This window comes from Schistocerca gregaria, chromosome 1, assembly GCF_023897955.1.
Source record: "Schistocerca gregaria isolate iqSchGreg1 chromosome 1, iqSchGreg1.2, whole genome shotgun sequence".
Lineage (NCBI taxonomy): Eukaryota > Metazoa > Arthropoda > Insecta > Orthoptera > Acrididae > Schistocerca > Schistocerca gregaria.
The window spans coordinates 993,637,338-993,662,357 of record NC_064920.1 but is presented as its reverse complement, the minus strand read 5'-3'; the positions used below and the strand labels follow the sequence as shown (position 1 = coordinate 993,662,357).

Below are 25,020 nucleotides of genomic sequence, written 5' to 3'. Positions count from 1 at the left end.
TAAATTCAGATTGGAATGTATACTGCAGAGACGGGCTGGACAGTGAAGAGGGCATGTTTATTGCAATAAAAAGTGGAATAGTATCGAAGGAAATTGACGGAGATCCGAAATGTGAAATAATTTGGGTGAAGGTCATGGTTAAAGCAGGCTCAAACATGGTAATTGGATGTCTCTATAGGCCTCTTGGCTCAGTGGCTGTTGTGGCAGAACACCTGAAGGAAAATTTGGAAAATATTTTGAGTAGATTTCCTGAACATGTTATAGTTTTGGGTGGAGATTTTAATTTACCAGATATAGACTGGGAGACTCAAATGTTTATAATGGGTGGCAGCGACAAAGAAAAAAGTGAAATTTTTTAAGTGCATTATCTGAAAAATTCTTTGAACAGTTAAACAGTGAACCAAATTGTGGCGATAACATATTAGTCTTTCTGGTGACAAACAGACCCGAACTATTTAAAACAGTTAATGTAGAACAGGGAATCAGTGATCATAAAGCGGTTACTGCATCGATGATTTCAACTGTAAATAGAAATATTAAAAAAAGGTAGGAAGATTTTTCTGTTTAGCAAAAAAAGCAGATTTCAGAGTACTTGACAGCTCAACACAAAAGTTTTGTCTCAAGTATATATAGCGCTGAGGATCAGTGGACAAAGTTCAAAACCATTGTACAATATGCATTAGATGAGTATGTGCCAAGCAAGACCATAAGGGATGGAAAAGAGCCACTGTGGTACAACAACCAAGTTAGAAAACTGCTACGGAAGCAACAGGAACTTCAGAGCAAACATAAACATAGGTAAAGCCTTGCAGACAAACAAAAATTACACGAAGCGAAATGTAGTGTGAGGAGGGCTATGCAACATGCGTTCAACGAATTTGAAGTAAAGTTCTATGTACTGACTTGGCGGAAAATCCTAAGAAATTTTGGTCTTATGTCAAGGCGGTAGGTAGATCAAAACAAAATGTCCAGACACTCTGTGACCAAAATGGTACTGAAACAGAGGATGACAGACTAAAGGCCGAAATACTAAGTGTCTTTTTCCAAAGCTGTTTCAAGAGGAAGACTGCACTGTACTTCCTTCTCTAGACTGTCTCACATATGACAAAATGGTAGATATTGAAATAGATAACAGAGGGATAGAAAAACAATTAAAATCACTCAAAAGAGGAAAGGCCGCTGGACCTGATGGGATACCAGTTCGATTTTACACAGAGGAACTTTCGCCCCTTCTTGCAGCAGTGTACTGTAGGTCTGTAGAAGAGTGCAGCATTCCAAAAGATTGGGAAAGGGCACAGGTCATCCCCGTTTTCAAGAAGGGACGTCGAACAGATGTGCAGAATTATAGACTTATATCTCTAATGTCAATCAGTTGTAAAATTTTCGAACATGTATCATGTTCGAGTATAATGACTTTTCTGGAGACTAGAAATCTACTCTGTAGGAATCAGCATGGGTTTCGGAAAAGACGGTCATGTGAAACCCAGCTCGCGCTAATCGTCCACGAGACCCAGAGGGCCATAGACACGGGTTCACAGGTAGATGCCGTGTTTCTTGACTACCGCAAGGCATTTTATACAGTTCCCCACAGTCACTTAATGGACAAAGTAAGAGCATATGGACTATCAGACCAATTGTGTGACTGGATTGAAGAGTTCCAAGATAACAGAACACAGCATGTCATGTCGCAGGGGAGTGTCATAGGACCATTACTATTCACAATATATATAAACGGCCTTGTGGATAATGCTGGAAGTTTACTGAAGCTTTTTGTGGATGATGCTGTAGTATATCGAGAGTTTGTAACAATGGAAAATTGTACTGAAATGCAGGAGGATCTGCAGCGAATTGATGCATGGAGCAGGGATTGGCAACCGAATCTCAATGTAGACAAGTGTAATGTGCTGTGAATACATAGAAAGATAGATCTCTTATCATTTAGCTACAAAATAGCAGCTCAGCAACTGGAAGCAGTTAATTCCATAAATTATCTGGGAGTACCCATTAGGAGTGATTTAAAATGGAATGATCATATAAAGTTGATTGTCAGTAAAGCAGATGCCAGACTGAGATTCATTGGAAGAATCCTAAGGAAATGCAATCCGAAAACAAAGGAAGTAGGTTACAGTACACTTGTTCGCCCACTGCTTGAACACTGCTCAATGGTGTGGGATCTGTACCAGATAGGGTTGATAGAAGAGATAGAGATCCAACGGAGAGCAGTGCGATTCATTACAGGATCATTTAGGAATCACGAAAGCGTTATGGAGATGATAGATAAACTCCAGTGAAAGACTCTGCAAGAGAGATGCTCAGTAGCCCAGTACGGGCTTTTGTTCAAGTATCGAGAACATACCTTCACCGAGTAGTCACGCCGTATATTGCTCCCTCCTACGTATATCTCGCGAAGAGACCATGAGGATAAAATCAGAGAGATTAGAGCGCACATAGAGGCATATCAACAATCTTTCTTTCCACGAACAATACGAGACTGGAACAGAGGGAAGAACTGATAGAGGTACTCAAGGTACCCTTCGCCACACACTGTCAGGTGGCTTGCGGAGTATGGATGTAGATGTGGGTGTAGATGTAGCTGACAGATTTAGACAGATAAGCTTGTCTAAATCTTTTTGTAGTTGGTTTTTATCACCTGGTGACTTTGCAAGATGGTAAAAGACAGCATCATCTGCAAACAATCTAAAGGACTGCTCAGATTTTCTCTTAAATTTTTCACGTAGATTAGGAAAAGCATTCCGTGGGAATGCCAGGTATTCATTTTGTTTTACTCAATGACTTTCCGTCAATTGCTATGAACTGTAACCTTTGAAATCATGAATCCACTTGCACAAATGAGACAATACTGTGTAGGATGCAATTTGATTAGTAACAGCTTGCGAGGAACATTGTCAAAAGCCTTCTGCAAATCTAGATACAGGGAATGAATTTGAGAACCCCTGCCAAAAGCACTCATTATTTTGTGTGAATAAAGAGCTAGTTGTGTTTCACAACAATGATATTTTCCAAATTTATGCTAACTGTTTGTCAATAAATTATTTCCTTTGAGATAATTCATAATGTTCAAACACAGTATATGTTCCAAAATCCTTCTGCAAACTAACTTTAGTGATATGTACACTGGATCGGAAGCTGTCGCTGCAGGAGACTACTGAGTAGTATTCAATGAAATGTGGGTGAAGCCCAACCAACAGGCATTACATGCATTGATAAAAAATGATAGTGCATCGAGAATGGCTAGCTTCTAGCTGAAATCTAGATCTACCAATAAAATTTAAAAAGGGCACTTTGCATGTCAGCATAGCTTCACTATACACAAAAGAGTGATTCTTGTTCAAAATGACAGTGGACGGTCAAGTGTGTTGATCCATAAAGCTTTGCATAAAGAAGTGTTGCAGTTACTTCACCAAGGACACTGGCAGATTGTTCGTACAAAACAGTTAGTGTGTCGACACTTATCTTGGCAGGGTATGTACACCCAAACAGAACAGATGACATCACAGTGTCATGCATGTGCGGAAAACCAGTCCGCTTCATCACAAAAATTCTCTGCTTGGCCTAAATTGCAGCCACCATGGCAATGTGTGCCCATAGACTTTGTGAGAAGACCTTTTTGGAACACTCTTTGGTTGAGCACTTGCCCGCAAAAGGCAAAGGTCCCGAGGTCGAGTCTCGGTCGGGCACACAGTTTTAGTCTGCCAGGAAGTTTCATATCAGCACACACTCCGCTGCAGAGTGAAAATCTCATTCTGGAAACATCCCCCGGGCTGTGGCTAAGCCATGTCTCCGCAGTATCCTTTCTTTCAGGAGTGCTAGTTCTGCAAGTTTCGCAGGAGAGCTTCTGTAAAGTTTGGAAGGTAGGAGACGAGATACTGGCAGAAGTAATGCTGTGAGTACCGGGCGTGAGTCGTACTTCAGTAGCTCAGATGGTAGAGCACTTGCCTGCGAAAGGCAAAGGTCCCGAGTTCGAGTCTCGGTCGGGCGCACAGTTTTAATCTGCCAGGAAGTTTCATATCAGCGCCCACTCCGCTGCACAGTGAAAATCTCATTCGGGAAACTCTTTGGTTGATTGTGGTTGACTCATATAGCAAGTTCCCTTTTGCTGTGCCAATGAATTCAACAATGCCACTTAGCACAATTGAGGTGCTGTCTTCTACTTTTTGCTTTCTATGAACGTGATGGCATACAGAATCTAACAAGTGCACCGCTTCATCCATAGTCTAACGGAACATTTTGTCAGAAACTTCAGGCAACAGATGGCTGAACTCCGCTCCACAGACACGAGATGGACCATCACCAGTGGAATTGCTTCACGGCCACCACCATCGGACACTGCTCCACATGCTCCACCTTCCTCAGCAGCAGGAGCCACAGGAGAGCTGCAAGTATCACTTCGCGTTGCATGATATTGTCTTTTACAGGGTTTTGAGCGGCAGCAAATGGTGGACATGAGGTGAGATCCTCCATCCACTTGGCGCTTGCATGTATCTTATTTCAGCCCAGAAGACTTGCAGTGCCAACATCACAATCAACTTCGTCACTTCCATGTGCCAGGTGATCCCTCTGTGTCCCCAGTTTCATGGATCCAGAGGAAAGCGCCACCACAGCAGCTGCCAGAAGGTGTCATGACACCGCAGGGTGACCCCGTTCAGATGGAGCCTTCACCTCCTCTTGTCCTACCAATGCAGCTGGACCCACCCACACCACAGCAGCCGATGTCTTACACATCTTGTTATTGGCCTCCAGGGGTGGGCGTGTACCCTACTGGTCATTTGGCAGGGGACATTTCCACCAGAGTGTAGGCTGGATGGTGAGATACAACTGGAAGCTTTGCATCCCCTGTAGCCACAGCTTCTGACCCAGTGCAGCATCCACCCTCTGGCCTCACCTGCCATTGTTGCACTCCCTACACGATGACTGTCCATCACGTTGGGGGGAGGAATGTTCCGGCGTAACATCAAGTGCCAGCATGTAGGCCTGAAGTGTAACAGCTGATAAGGCTTTGAGACGATGTCAGCCAATAATATGCTGACTAGGACCACACCACGACAGGAGAGAATATAAGCGGTACTTCATTTAACTTCGGCCACACGAGAAGAGGCACACTAGAAGACGAGGTGTGATATAAACTTGATAGCAGTGACTTATGAACTTACGTGATTTATTTGCATGGAAACATTGAAACTTCCAGGCAGATTAAAACTGTGTGCCCGACCGAGACCCGAACTCGGGACCTTTGCCTTTCACGGGCAAGTGCTCTACCATCTGAGCTACCGAAGCACGACTCACGCCCGGTACTCATAGCTTTACTTCTGCCAGTATCTCGTCTCCTACCTTCTAAACTTTACAGAAGCTCTTCTGCGAATCATGCAGAACTAGCACTACTGAAAGAAAGGATATTGCGGAGACATGGCTTAGCCACAGCCTTGGGGATGTTTCCAGAATGAGATTTTCACTCTGCAGCGGAGTGTGCGCTGATATGAAACTTCCTGGCAGATTAAAACTGTGTGCCCGACCGAGACTCGAACTCGGGACCTTTGCCTTTCGCGGGCAAGTGCTTTACCATCTGAGCTACCGAAGCACGACTCACGCCCGGTACTCATTGAAGGACATTGATTATTTGCATGTTGCCAATTGCTTGCAACACCTTTTAGTAAAAAGGCTAAATTAAGAAGTGTCAATTTACTTTACTGCTTGAATGTTGTCTGGCTATCTGAGAAAACAGCTTCCTAGACACCCTATGTTATATGAGTGGACAGGATCCCACACTTTTGTTTATACACAACGTAAACTTTTAAGATTTTCAAGTCACACACACTGGTCTAATCATCTATAACAAAACTGAAATTTAATATTAAAGTGATACACATACACACATGAAGATACAACCATTCGAGACAAAGTGTGGCCATATGTATGTGTGCTACCTCTTGAACAAAAGCAAAATGATATTGTTTTCACTCAGACATATGACTAAAGTGCTGTCAGTGAGAGAAGCAGGAAACAGAGGTGAGCATGAGAGGGGAGCATTTACAGACAAGAATGGAGATAGATATTGCTCTGCAACACAAAGTATTCTCCCCCGTTGGTGGACAACACCGGCAACTCGTCAGCAATACGTCACCAACTACCTGCAACATGAACAATATTGCTCAGCCATACTGTAAAATTGCCATCCATTTCAGCCACATTGCAGCAATGGTGATGGCAACACTACAGCGGCCCAATATTGCCATAAAATATGGTCCATCTAAAGGCATCTTAACTGTCTTTATAGCTGCCAAAGAAAACTTTGACTGTGTAAAAATGGTTGATAAACGATACCCCCTTCAGGAACCTTTTATCACCGAGAGAATTTGATAATTTATTGATTTTGTTTGTCTCAGTTGCCTGAATGTAAAAGCTTGCTGCAGTGGTTATTATTAATCATAACTAGTCTAAATATGGTCCCAAAAGGTACAAATAACTTCTATACAAAAGTCAAACTCTGGGTAATAACTATTCTCATCAATATTAATTTATATGTCTACTGTTGCACCTGACTGACACAACCAAACCAGGTGTTGTGGCTTGAGAATAGGCATGTCAACCCGAAACCAGTAACAACTGCAGCAAAAATTATACACTGAGGTGACAAAAGTCATGGGATACATCCCAAAATTGTGTCACCAGCTTTTGCGCAGTAACTCGAAGTGACATGGACTCAACAAATTCTTAGAAGTCCCTGCAGAAATAATGAGTAAAGCTGCCTCTATAGCCATCCACAATTGCGAATGTGTTGCCAGTGCATGATTTTGTGCACAAACACACTTCTTAATTATGTTCCATAAATGTTCAATGGGATTCAGTGTTGGGTGATCTGGGTGGCCAAATCATTAGCTTGACTTCTCCATTATGTTCTTCAAACCAATCATGAACAATTGTTACCTGATGACATGAAGCATTATCATCCAAAAATATTCCATGTAAACATGACCCATACCATTAAGGAGCCACCACCAACTTGCATAGTGCCTTGTTTACAAGTTAGGTCCATGGCTTCATGGCGTCTGTGACACATTCAAATCCTACCATCAGCTTTTGTCAAATGAAATCAGGACTCATCTGACCATGCAAAGGTTTTCCAGTCATCTAGGGTACAACTGCTACAATCATGAACCCAGAAGGGGTGCTGCAGGCAATGTTGTGCTGGTAGCAAAGGCACTCATGCCAGTTGTCTGCTGCCATAGCCCATTGATGCCAGGCAGCAGTTGGTGCAGCTGAAACAGTGCAGGATGGCAGTGTGGGGGTTGTAGTGTCAGTCCCTATGTGGAAACTTCTTTTATTTTTATGTTAGACTGCAAATAAACCAAACTAATAGTCGGTGTATTGTATGTATTAATATTCTCAAGAAGGCATGCAAAGGAAACTACATGAATGCCTCGCCTGATTCACACCAAAAATGATACTTTTTTTCTAGATGCTTTGCCATTCACAGGTCTCACTGCCGTCACTTTCATTTCTGGCCACTCCCTGCGTATACCATAAATTTGGGCAAAATCAGTGATGACAAATAAGCACTCTCAAACAAAGAACAGTCTACACCAAGTGTTTTGAAAGGTACCAACTTTCTAACAATCAGTGCTTGGGGACCGGCAGCAAACTTATGGTACTCTTACTATAGCTAGTCTACTGGGGACTCACAACAAACTAAATTATGTAGGTTATCAATTAATAATATAATGGGTACATACGTGGCCTGAGATAACAGCTCACAATGTCGGTATTGGCTCTTCTGCATAAAAGTTTGACAACCACTGCCCTACAGCAAAAGCTTGTCGTTACAAAGGACTGATGGCATTGACTTGCCTCCAACATAAGAAAACCACGTTTGCCAAATTGGTACTCTGCCAAGATTTCCATAGCTTTCTGAGGTATTTGCCTTCTAACATCATTTTTTCAGCTCAACACAGGTGCATGTGTAGCTAACTAAATGTGATGGGTTAGGCACCACCACGATGTGACCTAACAGTTCTATGAATATTGTTACATATATCATGATGATGAAAGCACAGAATGCCATTGTTTTAATATCTAGGTTTCTTCAGGCCCATTTTAGCATCCAAGTATTTGTTATTAGATAAGGTTTTTTAAGAAAAACCCCTAAGCACTTTTGTCTGGACTTAAATACGTGTTGCCCTGGGCGGTAAACACTGACAAGAGAACCTCCCCATCGCACCCCCTTCAGATTTAGTTATAAGTTGGCACAGTGGATAGTCCTTGAAAAACTGAACACAGATCAATTGGGAAAACAGGAAGAAGTTGTGTGGAACTATGAAAAAAATATGCAAAATATACAAACTGAGTAGTCCATGCACAAGATAGGCAACATCAAGGATAAAGTGAGCTCAGGAGCGCCGTGGTCCTGTGGTTAGCCTGAGTAGCTGCAGAAAGAGAGGTCCTTGGTTCAAGGGATCCCTGGAGTGAAAAGTTTATTTTCGCAAAGTTATGATCTGTCCGTTCGTTCACTGACGTCTCTGTTCACTGTAATAAGTTTGGTGTATGTGATTTGCAACCGCACCGCAAAACCATGCAATTAGTAGACGAAAGGACGTGCCTCTCAAATGGGAACCGAAAACATTTGATCGCAAGGTCATAGGCCAACCGATTCCTCCACAGCAAAACACGTCCGATTTATTCTATACGACACTGGTGACGGCATGTGTGTCACATGACAGAAATATGTTGTCAACCCACCTAACTTGTACACTTGGCGAATGGGTAAAAAGATTCTACCACCTTGCCCCATTTAGGTTTTCTTGTGGATGTGGTAATCACTCCCAAAAAAGTGATGAAAACGTACGAGTTCGTCATATAAACTGCAACAAATGAATGCAAGTTTCACAGTTGCACAGTTTTCCCTGCGCGCTGTCAAAACATATATTTTTAACGTTTTCAAATTTTTCCGCGTGTAGACCGGCAAATCCTGCATACGTCCAAGCAAATCTGAACATGTCCTGGAATTTTGGAGGGCAAAGTTGATTATATAAAAAATTAAACTTTTCACTCGAGGGAAGACTTGAACCAAGGACCTCTCGTTCCGCAGCTGCTCACACTAACCACAGGACCACGGCGCTACTGAGCTCACTTTATCCTTGATTTTGCCTATCTTGCGCATGGACTACTCAGTTTGTATATTTTGCTTATTTTTTTCATAGTTCCACACAACTTCTTCCTGTTTTCTCAATTGATCTGTGTTCAGTTTTTCAAGGACTATCCACTGTGCCAACTTATAACTAAATCTGAGGGGAGTGCGATGGGGAGGTTCCCTTGTGAGTATTAATATATTGGTTACAAATGTCTATACATAAATGCATCACAACTGACTCAATGTAAGAGGCATTGAAAAGTACATAGCTACAAACAAGATGACCATCACTAAGTGATGCAGATGCTTGTGTGTGGTTGAATGGATAGTGAGGATATGAAAGAAGTGCAGATGGAATGTATGGTTGGGACAGACTACAGAATTGGTGTAGGAACCAGAAACAAGCAAGGAGAGAAAAATTTGTTTCGAATTCCAGTATATGAACACAAAAATTGTGGTCAATAAATTTCAGTCTGCAGAGACCATATTCAGTTATGCAGAAAATCAATAGCCTTCACAATTTTTATGACCGTAAACTGCATTTAATGAAATAAATTCTATGCACCACAGATCACTAAATGTCATAGCTTCTAAGGGGGCAGAGGTTTTTGGGTCAGGCTTAAGGATTTCAAAATTATTGTTGTGCGAACTTGAGGTGTCCATGTACAAGAGTGCAAAGAACACAGCTGTCACAGATGTTTCAGTATACTGTTCTGATACCAGTATTGTACTTCACAAACAGTAACTGACACTGCAGTGGAAGAGTCTGACAAGGAAGAAGCTGTAATAGTGAATGGCTGCTTGCTCTCAATAGTATTTTGGAAGGCAGGCAGCATACTGATGTTAGGAACGAAAGCCTGAAATGTTTACATAATATCATTTACAAAAAAGCTGTTAACTCTTCAAGGAATAATCTACAATTAAATTAACAAAGAACAGTACAATAATTTCATTTAAAATTTGGTTGTAGCCATGATTTACATAAAACAGACATAAAATAAATGGGGTAATTGAGGTTTACCTTCTGAGTTTCCACTTTGTCAATTGGAGGTAATACTAAACGTTTATTTAATTTATCCTGTGGATTTGGTGGTAAGAATTGCTTTCGATTATTGCTGTTGTAAAGCAATGCCTTATAATTTTGATTCTTTTCATCTGCTTCTTGGACTTGGTGTGAAGATCTCTCTCGAGCTGTAAATCCACAACTGAATCGTCTGTCAGCATACTGTCTTTTGTTTCTTTCTGCTGCACTATGAAATGATCGTGCCTCATGTACTGGTGAACTAGCAGTCCTAGGTGGTGGCAAGCTCACTGGTGCTGAACCAATAACAGAGAATGATGGATATTCTGCAGTATAATTCCCAACATCAAACAAACGTGGTGTGGAAAATGCATTATTATTCTGCACACGAAGTTCTGATCTTGATGAACTGCTAATTAGCACCTCCCTAGTACGTGATGATTTAGACAAAACTGTCCGAGCTGAATTTGTGTCGTCAGATTCTGAATCACTTAGCACAGATACCACAGTTTGTGGAGAAGCGGAATTCTGGAAACACACATCTGGTAATTTGTCACACTTTTTACCTGAACTACATTCACTACTCTGTACACCACACGTAAGTTTTTTAATAACTTCTGACTGTATATATGAAGCAAGTTGTTGTAACACATAGTTTTCAACCATATTCTCAAGCTGGCAAGATTTAGATTCTTCTGTTATAGGAACTTCATTACAATGGGCAGCAGAGTTATCAGTCGATGACTCCCTTCTTTTTAAAGAACTGCTCTCTTTGGCATCATTTACAACTCCATGAACAGCAAAAACCTCTTCTTGAATAATGCTTTCATGAGATTCCTCTTCTTGAGGCACTGCAATCATCTTGATTCCATGTCCCCTAACTCTGCAAGAGAAAAGATAATTAAATTACCAGATCTCATATTATTAGTGCTTTTGATGTGTGATGTCCTCCCAGGAATGCCACCAGTTTGTTCAGTTTTCTTAGCACAATATCTCGACAATGCAGCAACTCATTATCACAATCGGGTGCTATATGATGTAATTAATTGCCCAACCAACTCATCCCACAAACATGCTAAAGTAACAGATTATAAATTAGTTAAAATGCCACATATCAAGTAGTTCATGATGAATCAGAAAGCTCCAGACTGTTTTCTTCTTTTTCCCCTCTATTTTTATGATATACATAGGAAAACTGATACACCCTTATTGCTACACATTTCATTCACTTTTATGTGTTGTGTTAGAATATGTAAAACTGAAGTAGAGTGGTCCATTGACATTGATGCAGATGGGTTAATGAAAAATCTAATTGTAATTATTTATGCTCACTTAGCTAAGTAATCTTACAACTGTATGGCTAATATCTTTCACAGTGACAGTGATTGAAGCACGGAAGGAAGGTATGGAAAAGGCAGGAGTATTAATTAACAGTCCATTACAGACAAAAAAAGCTCATACTGATCAAGGAAGGCACATAAAATCAGTTGCATCCATATATTCACTTCAAGCGATTTAAAGAACATCTACATCTCCACCTTTACATTGCAAGCCACTTTAATCTGTTCAACGAAGGCTACTTTTGTGAGCAACTTGAGATATAATTTAAGTAATCAATTATCACTTATTGAAGAAAAGTTGACTGTGACACCTCTCGACAGACTCTGTGATCCTTACCTAAACTGGCATCACATAACTTCTATTTTTTTTAATCATACGGCATGCTTTTAACAACAGCACAACACTGCTGACTGCTTGCTGATTCTTAAATACCGTACAATCCTTCTAGAATTGTATTTTAGGATACCTGTATGAAATCCATCTTAAGATGTTGAAACAAGTTAAATTCATTACCTCATATTTTGCTACCACACATGGGGGATCTATAACAACTGAATATCGTAACAGGCTTCATGGGCTAATTTCAAAACTGTGTCACATGTTGACAATGAAATATGCTCTGAAATACTGAAATTCAATATAATTATGCTTTCAAGATTTCTTACAACTAATGTTAGAGACCAAAAGATCACATTTTACACATACAACTGGAACCAAAATGCACTGGATGAATTAACATAAATAAAATATTAATCACCATATTAAATACGCATTGTTTTTCGAAATATTACAGACTCAATAAATCTAAGCCCAGCACAATTCCTTTAAAATGAAACACTTTACACATCTCTGGATGCCAAGATGGCTGCTGAGTGAGATCACAGGTATTTTCTTCGTCCGCTAAAAGAACTTATTTAAGAGGGAATAGCGTCAAATTTAATTTTTCTTTGTTCATTATACTTGCTGTAGTGTCCGTTCTTGTCACACAACTGAATATTAGTGCCCCAACAGCAGTTGTTCTTGAAAAAATTTGTTCTTTAGCTGAAGCCCCGATAATCGCGACATAACCGAAATTTTGTGCGACATAAACACGAAAAATTCTATTCAAGTTTTCTTGATAGTGCAAAATTCATTTAAAAAAGACTGCAGCTAGTTTCATCAGTGTCTATTATCGGAATAAAATATAATTAAACATTTCTAAATTGTATTTAACTAACACATTTCATACTGTTTACTAGTTAGATAGATGCGATCTAGGCCTCAATTTTCTGAGTTATAAACGTTTAAAAACCTGACTAAACAAGCCTGACTACATAAATTCTCTAAAAGCAAATTAATTACAAATTTATTCTTCTGTTATTGTATCTCTAAATCAGGGGGGAAAAACACACGTAAGACCTTTGTGTCGTTTTTTTGTTTACACTCAGCCAATCTCGCGTCCTTGGCAAATTTAAATCATTCTTTAAACTTAATTATTCTTTTGAAACTGACACCATGAGTGAGAAATGTGGGAGCTGTTATAGGGCAGTGAGTAGAGGATTTGTTGCCAGTCTAGCAGGAAATGTTTTCAATGGTGGGGTGCAGTGGGGAGAATGTTGGGAGAACAGAAGAGGCTCTCTCCTGGAACTGCAGAGTATGCAGTAGGAACATTTTCATTGGGGAACACGAATGGAAAATCTGTGTCCTTCAGGCACAGTTGGAGGAAGCAAGGAAGGAACTCCTAAGGATCAAGGGAGATAAGGGGGAGGAGGGTGGTTGGGAACTGGCAGCTGGTAGGAGGATAGGAAGAAAGAACGCGATCTGACAGTTTTATCATCAACACCAAAAACAGGTATCAACACCAAAAACAGGTATCAACACCAAAAACAGGTATCAACACCAAAAACAGGTATCAACACCAAAAACAGGTATCAACACCAAAAACAGGTATCAACACCAAAAACAGGTATCAACACCAAAAACAGGTATCAACACCAAAAACAGGTATCAACACCAAAAACAGGTATCAACACCAAAAACAGGTATCAACACCAAAAACAGGTATCAACACCAAAAACAGGTATCAACACCAAAAACAGGTATCAACACCAAAAACAGGTATCTACCACTGAGAGATTTAGGTGTAGAAAAGCCTCAGGTAGAATGAGGAGCAGGAAATGTGCAGCACACTTCAACCGAGGCCAAGAAGCCTAGGAATGTACAGAGTGTTAGGAAGAAGAAAGTGCTGCTGCTAGGTAGTAGCCATGCGAGGTGTAGGCTCTCAGTTACAGGCAAGTTTAGGAGCAGAGTACCAAGGGTCTTTATGTAAGGACTTTACAAAAGAGGACCATGTAGTGATAGTGGGTGGGGCGGGAAACAGTTGGGACAGTGATGGGGCATATGACATAGGTGGCGACCTATACAAGTTAGCTTCCCTGACTCATGGCACCAGTGTACACTTTGTTCAGCTGTTCTGGCGTCATGATCAGCCACACCTTGATGGAGCTGTGAGGCAAATCAATGTGGTGTTAGGGATGGCTCTGAGGACAGCCAACTTTGCTCATGTTTATCTGGTGCCCGGAGGGACTATCAACAGATGAGGTTTCACTAGGCATGGACTACACCTAAACAGGACTGGGAAGGGAAGACTGGTACACCTGATTCATGAAAGAATAGGGGATGGATCTCGGGCCACACATGGTCAAATACCTGTTGTCATAGGTAGGAAAAGTAGGTCTTTTTTTAGGATAAATCCAGACAACAGGTTCCCCTGCCTAAAGAGTAACTCCAGCACTTTACAAAATACTGAAACAATCACTCACAAGACAGATTTTAACACCTCAAATATCATATATACCAGATGCCACAAAGAAAAACAAACCCTTGGAAAAAGTAACATGGGGCATTTCACAGAATTAATAATCCTCCATCAAAACATGCAATCAATAAAAAATAAAATACAACTATTAGAAGTTGAGCTCCAATCTTTGAACTGCACAGTAGTTTGTATTACTGAGCACTGGTGTAGAGACACAGAAATATAACATGTAGTATTATCACTGTATGAAAAGGCAAACTCTTACTGCAGAACTACTTCAAGGGGAGGAGGATCATGCATTTATATCAAAAAAAGGAACACAGTTCAAATCAAGATATGTCCTCAGTACCGTAAGTGAAGAAAAACACTTTGAAATATCAGCTATTTAATTAACAGGGCTTGATATCACCAAGAAATTAATCATTTTGTGTGTGTATAGATCTCCCAGTGGTAGTGTGGACACTTTTTTCAATAAGTTAAAAGAAGTTCTAGGTAAAGTCTCAAGCACAAAGGTCAATATAATTCTACGTGGGGACATTAACGTCAACACTAACATCATAAATGAGTCCAGCAGCACCTTCATGAACATCCTTCAAAGTTTTGGCATGTCCCTATTGGTCAATAGTGCAAAAATGGTAACCACAATGACTTCATCAGTAATTGACCATGTAGCCACAAATATGGACAGGGAAAACTGTGATGTAGCTGTAAAAGATATCGGACTATCAGACCTTCTATGTCAAATAACAACAGTCAAGTCAGACATTGAATCATTCCTTAAATTACAATCCTACAAACGACATCTATCAGAAATCAAAATAAAAGATTTTTCAAAAGAACTAGAAAAACAAAGCAGGGATGAAGTGTATAAGGAAACCAATGTGAATATGAAATTCTCTAAATTCTCCACATTGTTTAGATTGAACTTTGAAAAGGTATTTCGAAAAGTATGCATGTCTGTATCAACAACTCACTAAAACAGACGGTTAACAGCAGGTATTAAGAAGTCCTCCCAAACACTTAAACACCTCAGTTCAATGAAAAAGATTTGCAATGATCCAGAATTCTTAAATTTCTATCATAGATACAAAAAGATCTGTATGAAGATGCTGATTGCTGCAAAAAAGTCATTTAATGACAAAATAATATAATATAATGTAGAGAATAAAAGCAAAACAGTCTGGGATGTTATAACAAAAGCAAACGGGAAGAAGCAAACAAACGCAGAACAACATATTGCTAAGGGAGGGGGATAAGTTAATAAATGATACACAACACTTAGCTAACTGTGTAAATGAGTATTTTTCAAGTATTGCAGAGAAGTTACAGCAAAAATTCCCCAAAACAAATATAACACCGTAAATAAGGTTGCACTAAATGCAATGATGTTACTTCCAACCACAGAGAATGAAGTCAATAAAACTGTTCAAAAACTAAAAAATAAAGACATTAGGCTTAGATAAAGTACCAATGTGTGTACTGAAACAATGCATAGGGGTTATACAAGGCCCCTTAACAAATATAATAACTGAATCGTTCACATCAGGGACATTTCCAGAGAAATTAAAACAGGTGGGAGTTGTACCTTTGCTTGAGAAAGGTAATGCAGAAGTCATAGAAAATTACCAGCCCATTTCTCTCCTGTCACCATTCTCAAAAATAATAGAAGCAATTATGAAATACAGATTAATGAATTACCTGAATAAATACAATCTTTTAAGCGAATCACAGTTTGGTTTCCAAAGTGGCAAAAATACGGAGTCAGCCATAGTAGAATTCACAAAAGCTGTACTTGATGGTCTTGATAAAGATGAGTGTGTCACAGGCATATTTTTTTATCTTTCTAAGGTGTTTGATACAGTCAACCACAAGATTCTATTAAATAAATTAGAAGCATCAGGAAGAAGAGGGGTGGCTAATGATTGGTTTCGATCATACCTAACAGATAGGGTACAAAGAGTAGAGATAACACATACTTCAAATAGATCTAAACATTTTGTAAAACACTTATCAGAACCAAAATACATTAATATAGGGGTTCCACAAGGTAGCATATTAGGAACATACTGCTCCTGATATACATCAGTGACTTTTCCAGTAGTGTTACTCATGGTGAAAAACCCTTTTCGCTGATGACAGCAATATTATAATCACTGAGAAAACATGAGAACTCCTTTCTGAGAAAGCAAATGAAACTATCAAGGAAGTTTGTGATTGGTCAATAAGCAATAAAGTGACACTGAGCATAAAGAAAACTAATACCATGAATTTCAGTTTGAAGAGGAAAAATGACAACCATTAAATTAAATGTAGATGGCACCTTTATAGAATGCGTAACAAATGCAAAATTTCTAGGAATAAATATTGATTCTCAGTTGAAGTGGTGTGAACGCACAAAAGTACTTGCAAACAGAATGTCATCAGCATGTTACGCCCTTAGAATCCTATCATCAGTGTGTAACATGCAGTGTCTTTTAGTTACATGTTATCCATATGTCCACTCAATTCTTAGCTATGCCATTCTTTTTTGAGAATCAAATACACAAAATATGAACACAATTTTCAAACTCCAGAAAAGAGTCATAAGAATAATAACAAAAAATACTAGTCAAGCTCATTGTAAAAATCTGTTCAGAACAATGGGGATTTTAACTGCTCCACGTGAATACATTTACCAGTCATTTGTACACATCAAAAATAACATTGGTAATTACTGCACAAACAGCTCTGTCCATGGCCATGCAACAAGAGACAGACTTAACTTACATTCACCAAGAGAAAATAAACATAAAACTCAAAGCAACATTTTCTACAGAGGAATAAAACTGTACAATAAATTAGCAAAAGAGATTAAAGAAATTGCAAAAATACACTTATTTAAAAAGACAGCCAAAAAGTACCTGTTGAGCAATATATTTTATACATTGAAGGATTACTTAGATAAAACAGAGTAGGGGTTTGATAAAAAATGTTATTCAAAATAATAATAATAATTATTATTATTATTTATTATTATTATTAGTATTATTATTATTAAATATCCAACATTCCACGTAACACCTTCACTTTATGTTTTCTCCTTCTTTTATCCCTTCTAGAAATACTTACCCCCAAGCTATGCAAAGCACAATACTAACACCTCGTTCTGTCACTCATTGTGGAGGGATGCTGACTCAGTTTTTCAGGATGGCGAATGAGAAGTTGTGGTACAGAAAATGGCCCAGAAATCACCAATGTGTGTGTGTGTGTGTGTGTGTGTGTGTGTGTGTGTGTAGTGTTCAGTGACTGATAGTGAGACGTGAGTGAACAATGTGGCATTACATTGTGTGTGTGTGTGTGTGTGTGTGTGTGTGTGTGTGTGTGTGTGTGTGTGTGTGTGTGTTATATAACAATGTGTGTATAGTGAGTGCAGTGACTGATAGTGAGACGTGAGTGAACAATGTGGCATTACTTTATTTAATAAGTTATTTGTAAAAAAAGTATTGTTTACCAGGAGAAAACCCAATGATTGTGTGTTGTCACCGCCAGACACCACACTTGCTAGGTGGTAGCTATTAAATCAGCTGCGGTCCGGTAGTATACGTCGGACAGGCGTGTCGCCACTATCAGTGATTGCAGACCGAGCGCCGCCACACGGCAGGTCTAGAGAGACGACCTAGCACTCGCCCCAGTTGTACAGCCGACTTTGCTAGCGATGGTTCACTGACTAAATACGCTCTCATTTACAGAGACAATAGTTAGCATAGCCTTCCGCTACGTCATTTGCTAAATTCTAATTTCCTTGTCCTGTTCCAGACCTCACGCCAGCCTGCGTGAGCTAAAACGCGTGCATTTCGGCCTCCTGTAGTAACACAGTGTTGGCTCTCCTGCCAACCACAACAGATTGTCTCTAACTAGAAGTCTGCAAACATATGTGTATACAAATTAGCTTATTTTAAATTTTTCTAAATTTGTAAATACTTTGACATATCCAATATCCCTGTAAAAAGAGATCTGTGGATGAATAAAGCTGCTGCTGCTGCTGCTGCTACTACTATTACTACTACATCATTTCACAGTCATTTTGAATTTTGTAAAAATTACATTTATTTTATTTTGCTAAGATGGCAGACAAGTGGAAGGAATAATTGACTTAAATATTGTTGCTACGACATTTGTATACATTACGATTAATCTGATGTACACAGAACAATCTCTTTTATGTTAAAATTAATATAAATTAAAATAGTGCTTGCCACCAGGCAGCTTAAGGGGATACAGAATTGCCTATCACCTCAATGTTAAATTATGCCTACTATAGGGAAGATTTTCTCACAAACTACTGGAGTTACAGAGAGAGAAAATGTTTACTATATGTGCACTGACATGTTGTAAAAATACTGAAACAACAGCTTTCAGCCAAAGTAATTACTTTTAGAGTTTATATTTACCTTACATTTAATTCTGTCCACCACTTTTCACTACATCATCAACTCTAAACCTTCTGTAAATGAAGTACTTAAAAATCATTGTTTCAATATGTGCAAGAAACCAATGTGACTATATTACAAAAATTTTAGACTTCTAAGTTCAATGGCAGCTGAAATAATGTTCCTAGAAGTAAAAATTAAACTTACGGAAAACGGAGAAAGAAGATTAAAACATTCCTGATCCATAGTTAACATCCCCTTCACAGTCTTCATAATCATCTTCAAGTCTTCTTTTGGCATCCCTTTGCACTTGCCCTGCTTTTTTCACTAATGTCTTGATTATGATGCCCGCAAGGCCTTAGTCTGTGCTGATCTAAAGTCAACATGGCATGTACTGTGCGGGAACCAACATGCAAACCCAACTTTTCAGGGACCTGGCATTTAGTAATATTCCCAAGACTGAAGGTTGCCACAGCATCATACACTCCAAAATGCAGTGTATTAATTCCAACAAATGATGTTTTTGGGAAGTGATGCCATATCACACTATTCAAGAGCCTGTTGGGGTTCTGCATTCTTCCATGCAGACATATCATCAGGAGACTTCTATCAGTCAGATCTCTAAAGATGGGCTTTATTTCTTCCATGATAGATGCTGGTATACTGTGGTGATGAGTGTGTAACTCACCAGTTATTAGTCCCCTGTTGTATTTACACCAACTCTTTTCACCTTTGGGGCAGAAACTGTGCTCTGGATGCTCATCTGTGGATGCAGTGTCAGGATACAAAGCCCATATAACTTTCCTCATTTCTGCAATATTGTCTGTATTTTGCCAAATTGCTAAGTGACAGCAATGTGGTCTATCATGGAATCAATCAATCCTCTTTTCCCTTCCAAGGTTTTCCCATCATTGAGATTTTTCCTTTTCTTAACTGATTTCAACCTTCTCAGCCTGACACCATTCTCTTCTGCAGATGTCCTGTATATTCAAGTTTGCTTACATTTACACTGTTCCCATATGGTTTGCTTTCCAAGACTTCTTAGAAATATGTTAAGAGTCACTATCTCCAGATATTGGACATAGCGAACATTATACCACTCAGAAGAGCAATAACCCCCCCCCCCCCCCCCCCACGGGAGCAATCTCCATGCCTTCACCACTACCATAATAATTAGCAACAAAGTGTTCAGCCTGTTCATTTTTCATCCTATCTATGCATTACAGTATTTGGTCATTAATGCAACATCATTTTCCTTCACTGACTCTTCCAAAGCTTCCTGAATTAACTTCCATCCTACATCTTCAACTGCAGATCCTAGCGCATAATTGTAAACTGGGAAGATTTAGAATACCATATAGCATATCACCTACTGCTCTGCCCTTACCAACTGCTCACAACCTATAGACTAACCTCACATTTACACTATAAAGAGTCGCAGATAGGCACAACAAAAAGACTGTCACAAATGTAGCTTTCGGTCATTAACGGCTTTGCCAATAATAGACCACACACACACACACACACACACACACAAACACACACACACACACACACACACACACACACACACACAACTGTAGCCTCAGGCAATTGAAACCACACAGCGAGCAGCAGCACCAGTGCATGATGGGAGTGGCGACTGGATGGGCATACGGAGGAGGATGGGGTGGGGAGTTGGAGGGATAGTATGATGGGGGTGACAGACAGTGGAAGAAGTGGGGAGGGGGAGGGGGCGGAGGGAGTACTGGAAAAGGAGAGCTGTAAAAATACAGACTGTGATGGTGGAATGAAGGCTGTGTAGTGCTGGAATGGTAACAAGGAAGGGCTGGATGGGTGAGGACATTATCAGTTTGCCAGTGGCCATTCATGCAAACAGACAGCTTGTTGGTTGTCATGCCCACATAGAATGCAGTACAGTGGTTGCAGCTTAGCTTGTAGATCACATTACGGGTTTCACACATAGCCCTGCCTTTGATGGAATAGGTGATGTTTGTGACTGGACTAGAGTAGGCGGTAGTGGGAGCATGTATGGGACAGGTCTTGCATCTAGGTATATTACAGGGGTATGAGCCATGAGGTAAGGGATTGGGAGCAAAAGTTGTGTAAGGTTGGACGAGTGTATTGTGTATGTTTGGTGGGAGGTGAAATACCACTGTGAGAGGGGTGGGAAGGATAGTGGGCAGGACATTTCTCATTTCAGGGCATGACGAAAAGTAGTCAAAGTGGTCAAAAAGTAGCAGAGAATGTAAGTCAGTTGCTCCAGTCCCGGGTGGTACTGAGTAACAAGGGAAATGTTCCTCTGTGGCCAGATGGTGGGACTTATGGAGGAGGTGGAGGACTGGAAATATAAGACATGGGAGATTTGTTTTTGTACACAAGACCTGTCGCATACATTCTCCCACCACCACCTACTCCAGTCCAGTCACAAACATAACCTATCCCATCAAAGGCAGGGCTACCTGTGAAACCTATCATGTGATCTACAAGCTAAGCTGCAACCACTGTGCTGCATTCTATGTGGGCATGACAGCCAACAAGCTGGCTGTCTGCATGAATGACCACTGGCAAACTGCGGGCAAGAAACAAGTGGACCACTCTATTGATGAACACGCTGCCAAACATGACAGCCTTCACTTCAGTGACTGCTTCACAGCCTGTGCCATATGTATCCGTCCCACCAACACCAGCTTTTCTGAACTGCACAGATGGGAACTCTCCCTCCAATACATCCTACATTCCCGTAACCCTCCTGGCCTCAACCTTCGTTAGTCACTCTCCTCACCCATCCAGCCCATTCCCTTTCCCATTCTAGCACTATACAGCCTTCATTCCACTATCACACTCCATCCTTTTGCTTCTTTCCTTTTCCGGTACTCCCCCTCTCCCCCTCCTTTCCCTGCCCTCCGAGTAACGTGCAGCACTTCACTTCACTGTCCGCCACTCCCACAACACTATTCCTCCCCCTCCCTGCCCCAGCCTAATCCTTATGCCCACCCAGTCACCACTCACACCATGCACCGGTGCTGCTGCTCGCTGTGTGGTTTCAGTTGCCTGAGAGTGCAAGTGAAAGTGTGTGTGTGTGTGTGTGTGTGTGTGTGTGTGTGTGTGTGTTGCTGGCGAAGGCAATAATGGCCGAAAGCTATATTTGTGATTGTCTTTTTGTCGTGCCTATCTGTAACTCAGCATCTCCACTATATGGTGAGTAGAAACTTTCCTTTTCATAACATTGTTACATTCCATTCTGGATTTTCCATTGTTTGATATACAGTATAAAGTTCAGTTTTCTTGTATCCATTATTGGCAGTTACTGAAACAGAGCTTGGAAACTTACAGCTCTATGTAAAACCCTGCGTATTAAATTAAACTGGGCAGCCAGGCCACAAGGGATTCTACTGGCAGAGAAATATTTCCATAACAACATGACAAGCAGTTTTCAAGAGCTTGACTCGTATGAATAGTTCAAAAAATTACTTCCCTTTATCAAATAAATTATATTTCTCTTCCAAATCTCTGAGTTTTTTATGAGAAGAACTTTTTCATTTGGAGGAATTCGTTCTGCAAATTAAAAGTAAGTGGACTCACATTTTCCACCTACAATGATGAAGAAATCATTGTTACTAGTGAATGATCGTTTCTTTTCTTTTACCAGTTCACACACTTTTTAAACACTTTTGCTCTAGCTCTAGGCATTTCCACTGCGGAAAATGAAGCACAAAATATGAAAAAACTCAATACAACAAGAAACAATCCAAAGTCAAAAAATCAAAGAGTAACTTCATGAAAGAAGAGACAAACAATTTCACACAAGTGGTGTATAAAGAGACGCTGGTAAGTGGGATATTTGAATTCAAGTCACATGGATATACTGCCAAAAAGTTTATGGTCAGCCATGACAGAGGCATATCAAAAAAGCACAAAACCCAATCTCACAAATCTATAAAAATAAAATATTAATATTTCTGGAGAGCCATGTACAATGTGTCATTTGAAAGAGGAAACTTGGAGGAATCTAATAAACTAATAAAACGAAAATCAATTTTTTCACCCAAAATTCGATTCTGTGCCCTCTTAATCCCATTATGAAGTACATATTTGTACTTTGTTCTTGTGACCTGACAGCCATTGAAGCTGGTGGGAACAGGCAAACCAGAGGCAGTTCTGATTGAGTCAATTTTGAGATAAGCTGTTAAGACTTCCAGTACTTTATTTGTGTGGAGGCCTGTAAAAATTAAATGGGCAGCCATGAAAAACATAGCCAATGATAATTGTTATTGTGAAATTTGATGACTGTGAACTATGTTTACACACAATGAAGGCTTTCATGACCAGATATTTCAGCTGCTGAGAATTCTTCCGGGTTGGATTGCCATGGTCCATGGAACTCTTCTATCCCTGAAGTTTCGTCCAAGTTCACAGACTCAGCACAACCAGGAGCACCTCTGAAGATGTCCAACATAGCTTTGGACGAAATGTCAGGGATAGAAGAGTTCCATGGATCACGGTCATAGAAGCCGGAAGAATTCTCAGCAGCTGTGTTTATATAATAAATGTGACCAAATGGAAACAAGTTTTGTCTTATTACTTCATCACTTTAACTTTATAGTTGTCACTGTTTCCACTGATCATCAACTGAGTAATCTAACAATAATGGGACTTCCAACATACTTAAGCACAACCTCTAGAAAACTCGACAGGATGGCTGCATTTGAAACCTGTTCTTCTCAAGTAAATGGCTAATGTTTTACCACTGTGCCACCTCATACAATGAAAGTAGGATGTGACACACTAACAGCTTTAAGATCTGTCAACTGAGATCAGTTTATTGTGTCAGGCTGCAGTCAGGCTACTGTGCCTTTTAAAAAATCATCACATCATTTAGGATACAGAAAGTGGCTTATAGTAGATGGTAAAACTCTAGTACTGAAGCATCATACTGTTGAAATAGCCCAACACGAAGAGGAAGTCTCACAAATCAGAGGCTGAATGTAAGAAAGACCACATTACCAGCCTCTAGACCTTCAAATGGATACAACGAAATTTTGGCAGTGGAGAGACCCATTGAGTTGACATGTACTTGCCTCTTCTACTCCAGATATAGTTGCTCTGTCAATGCTTGATAAGTAACATCCTGGAAGAGGGATAAAAGCAATATATACTAAAATTCATTAAATGAAGAGGGAATATGGTGACAAATTTACCCCAATGTGTGAAGCAAACTTTGCTGAAAGGTTTGGCGCTTAATGTGATTATAAACTGCAGTTAGCTGCAACAGCAGAGCCCATAAAATCTCTAGACACAAATCTGAGGGATCTTTAACAGCACGCAACAGGTGACTGATGTTATGGCCTGATCTATATGAAACACCCTGCAAAAATTTAACTTCCATACTGTCACTTATTATTCCTTTCACCTCTAACAATGTTTGTTAATATGGAAAATTTCAAACTGCATCGCGGTTAAGAGATCATGAAAAATTGAAAGGTTCCTCTATTACTCACTGGGTAAGTTAGTTCAAAGGTTGGAGGACGGCAAGGCCATACCACGCCCAATAGAAGCATGCCAAGCAAAACACAGTGGCATTCAGACTTGCTTTACATTCTTTTCAATCAAGTTCTACACACTCCTTCCCAGACCCCTCAACAAGGTCTGAAACAAGGGACTGTACTGCCTTTAATACACACATATCAACAAAAGTTTTGCATCACCCCTTTAATTTGAAATCCGTGGCACAGAAAACAAAAATTGGCTTTTGAAGTGTGTGTCTATATTCATTTGCAATATGTCCAGATGATAAAAAAGTGTAATGACAAAATTATGTGTTTCCCATCCAGGTAGGGGGTTGGGGCGGAGGTTCGCAGCACTCCTGGACAATGTCAATAGGTCGTGAAACTTCCCCTTTTTCAGATGCAAGCTTGAATTTGTCATGGCATACCGTCAATGAAATCATAAAGCCAGCTTTGTACCAAACTGCCCCACCCTTCAATGGCAATTGTTCATAAATCATGCACAGTATGTGGTCCTTTCCTCACGTGTCCATTCTGGATGACTTCTTGCCCAGTGTACAAATGCAGCTCATTTCAATCAATACTCTATATGTTTGATTGGGTTCACATCTAGGGAATAGGCATGGCACCCCATTCTGGTTACCGTAGCATGCTGAAGAAAAGTATTCATGAGAACACCATGATGAGCATTTGACTTATCATCCATCAAGATAAAATTGTGACCAAAATGTTGGTGATACAGTTCCACTATTGGCTGTAAAATCTCATCGGCCTGCTACAGAGCAGCGAGACTGCCCTCAAAA

The 25,020-nt window shown here is 40.0% G+C and overlaps 1 protein-coding gene across 11 annotated transcripts in view; it reads right to left on the bottom strand.

The window, feature by feature from the left end:
• Positions 1–25,020, bottom strand: part of LOC126278361 (uncharacterized) — a 112,033-nt gene that overhangs the window by 7,688 nt on the left and 79,325 nt on the right. For all 11 annotated transcript variants that reach the window (XM_049978436.1, XM_049978427.1, XM_049978514.1 and 8 more), the window contains one exon: positions 10,164–11,046. In XM_049978436.1, coding sequence (XP_049834393.1) covers positions 10,164–11,046 — 883 coding nt within the window. The remainder of the gene's footprint in view (positions 1–10,163; positions 11,047–25,020) is intronic.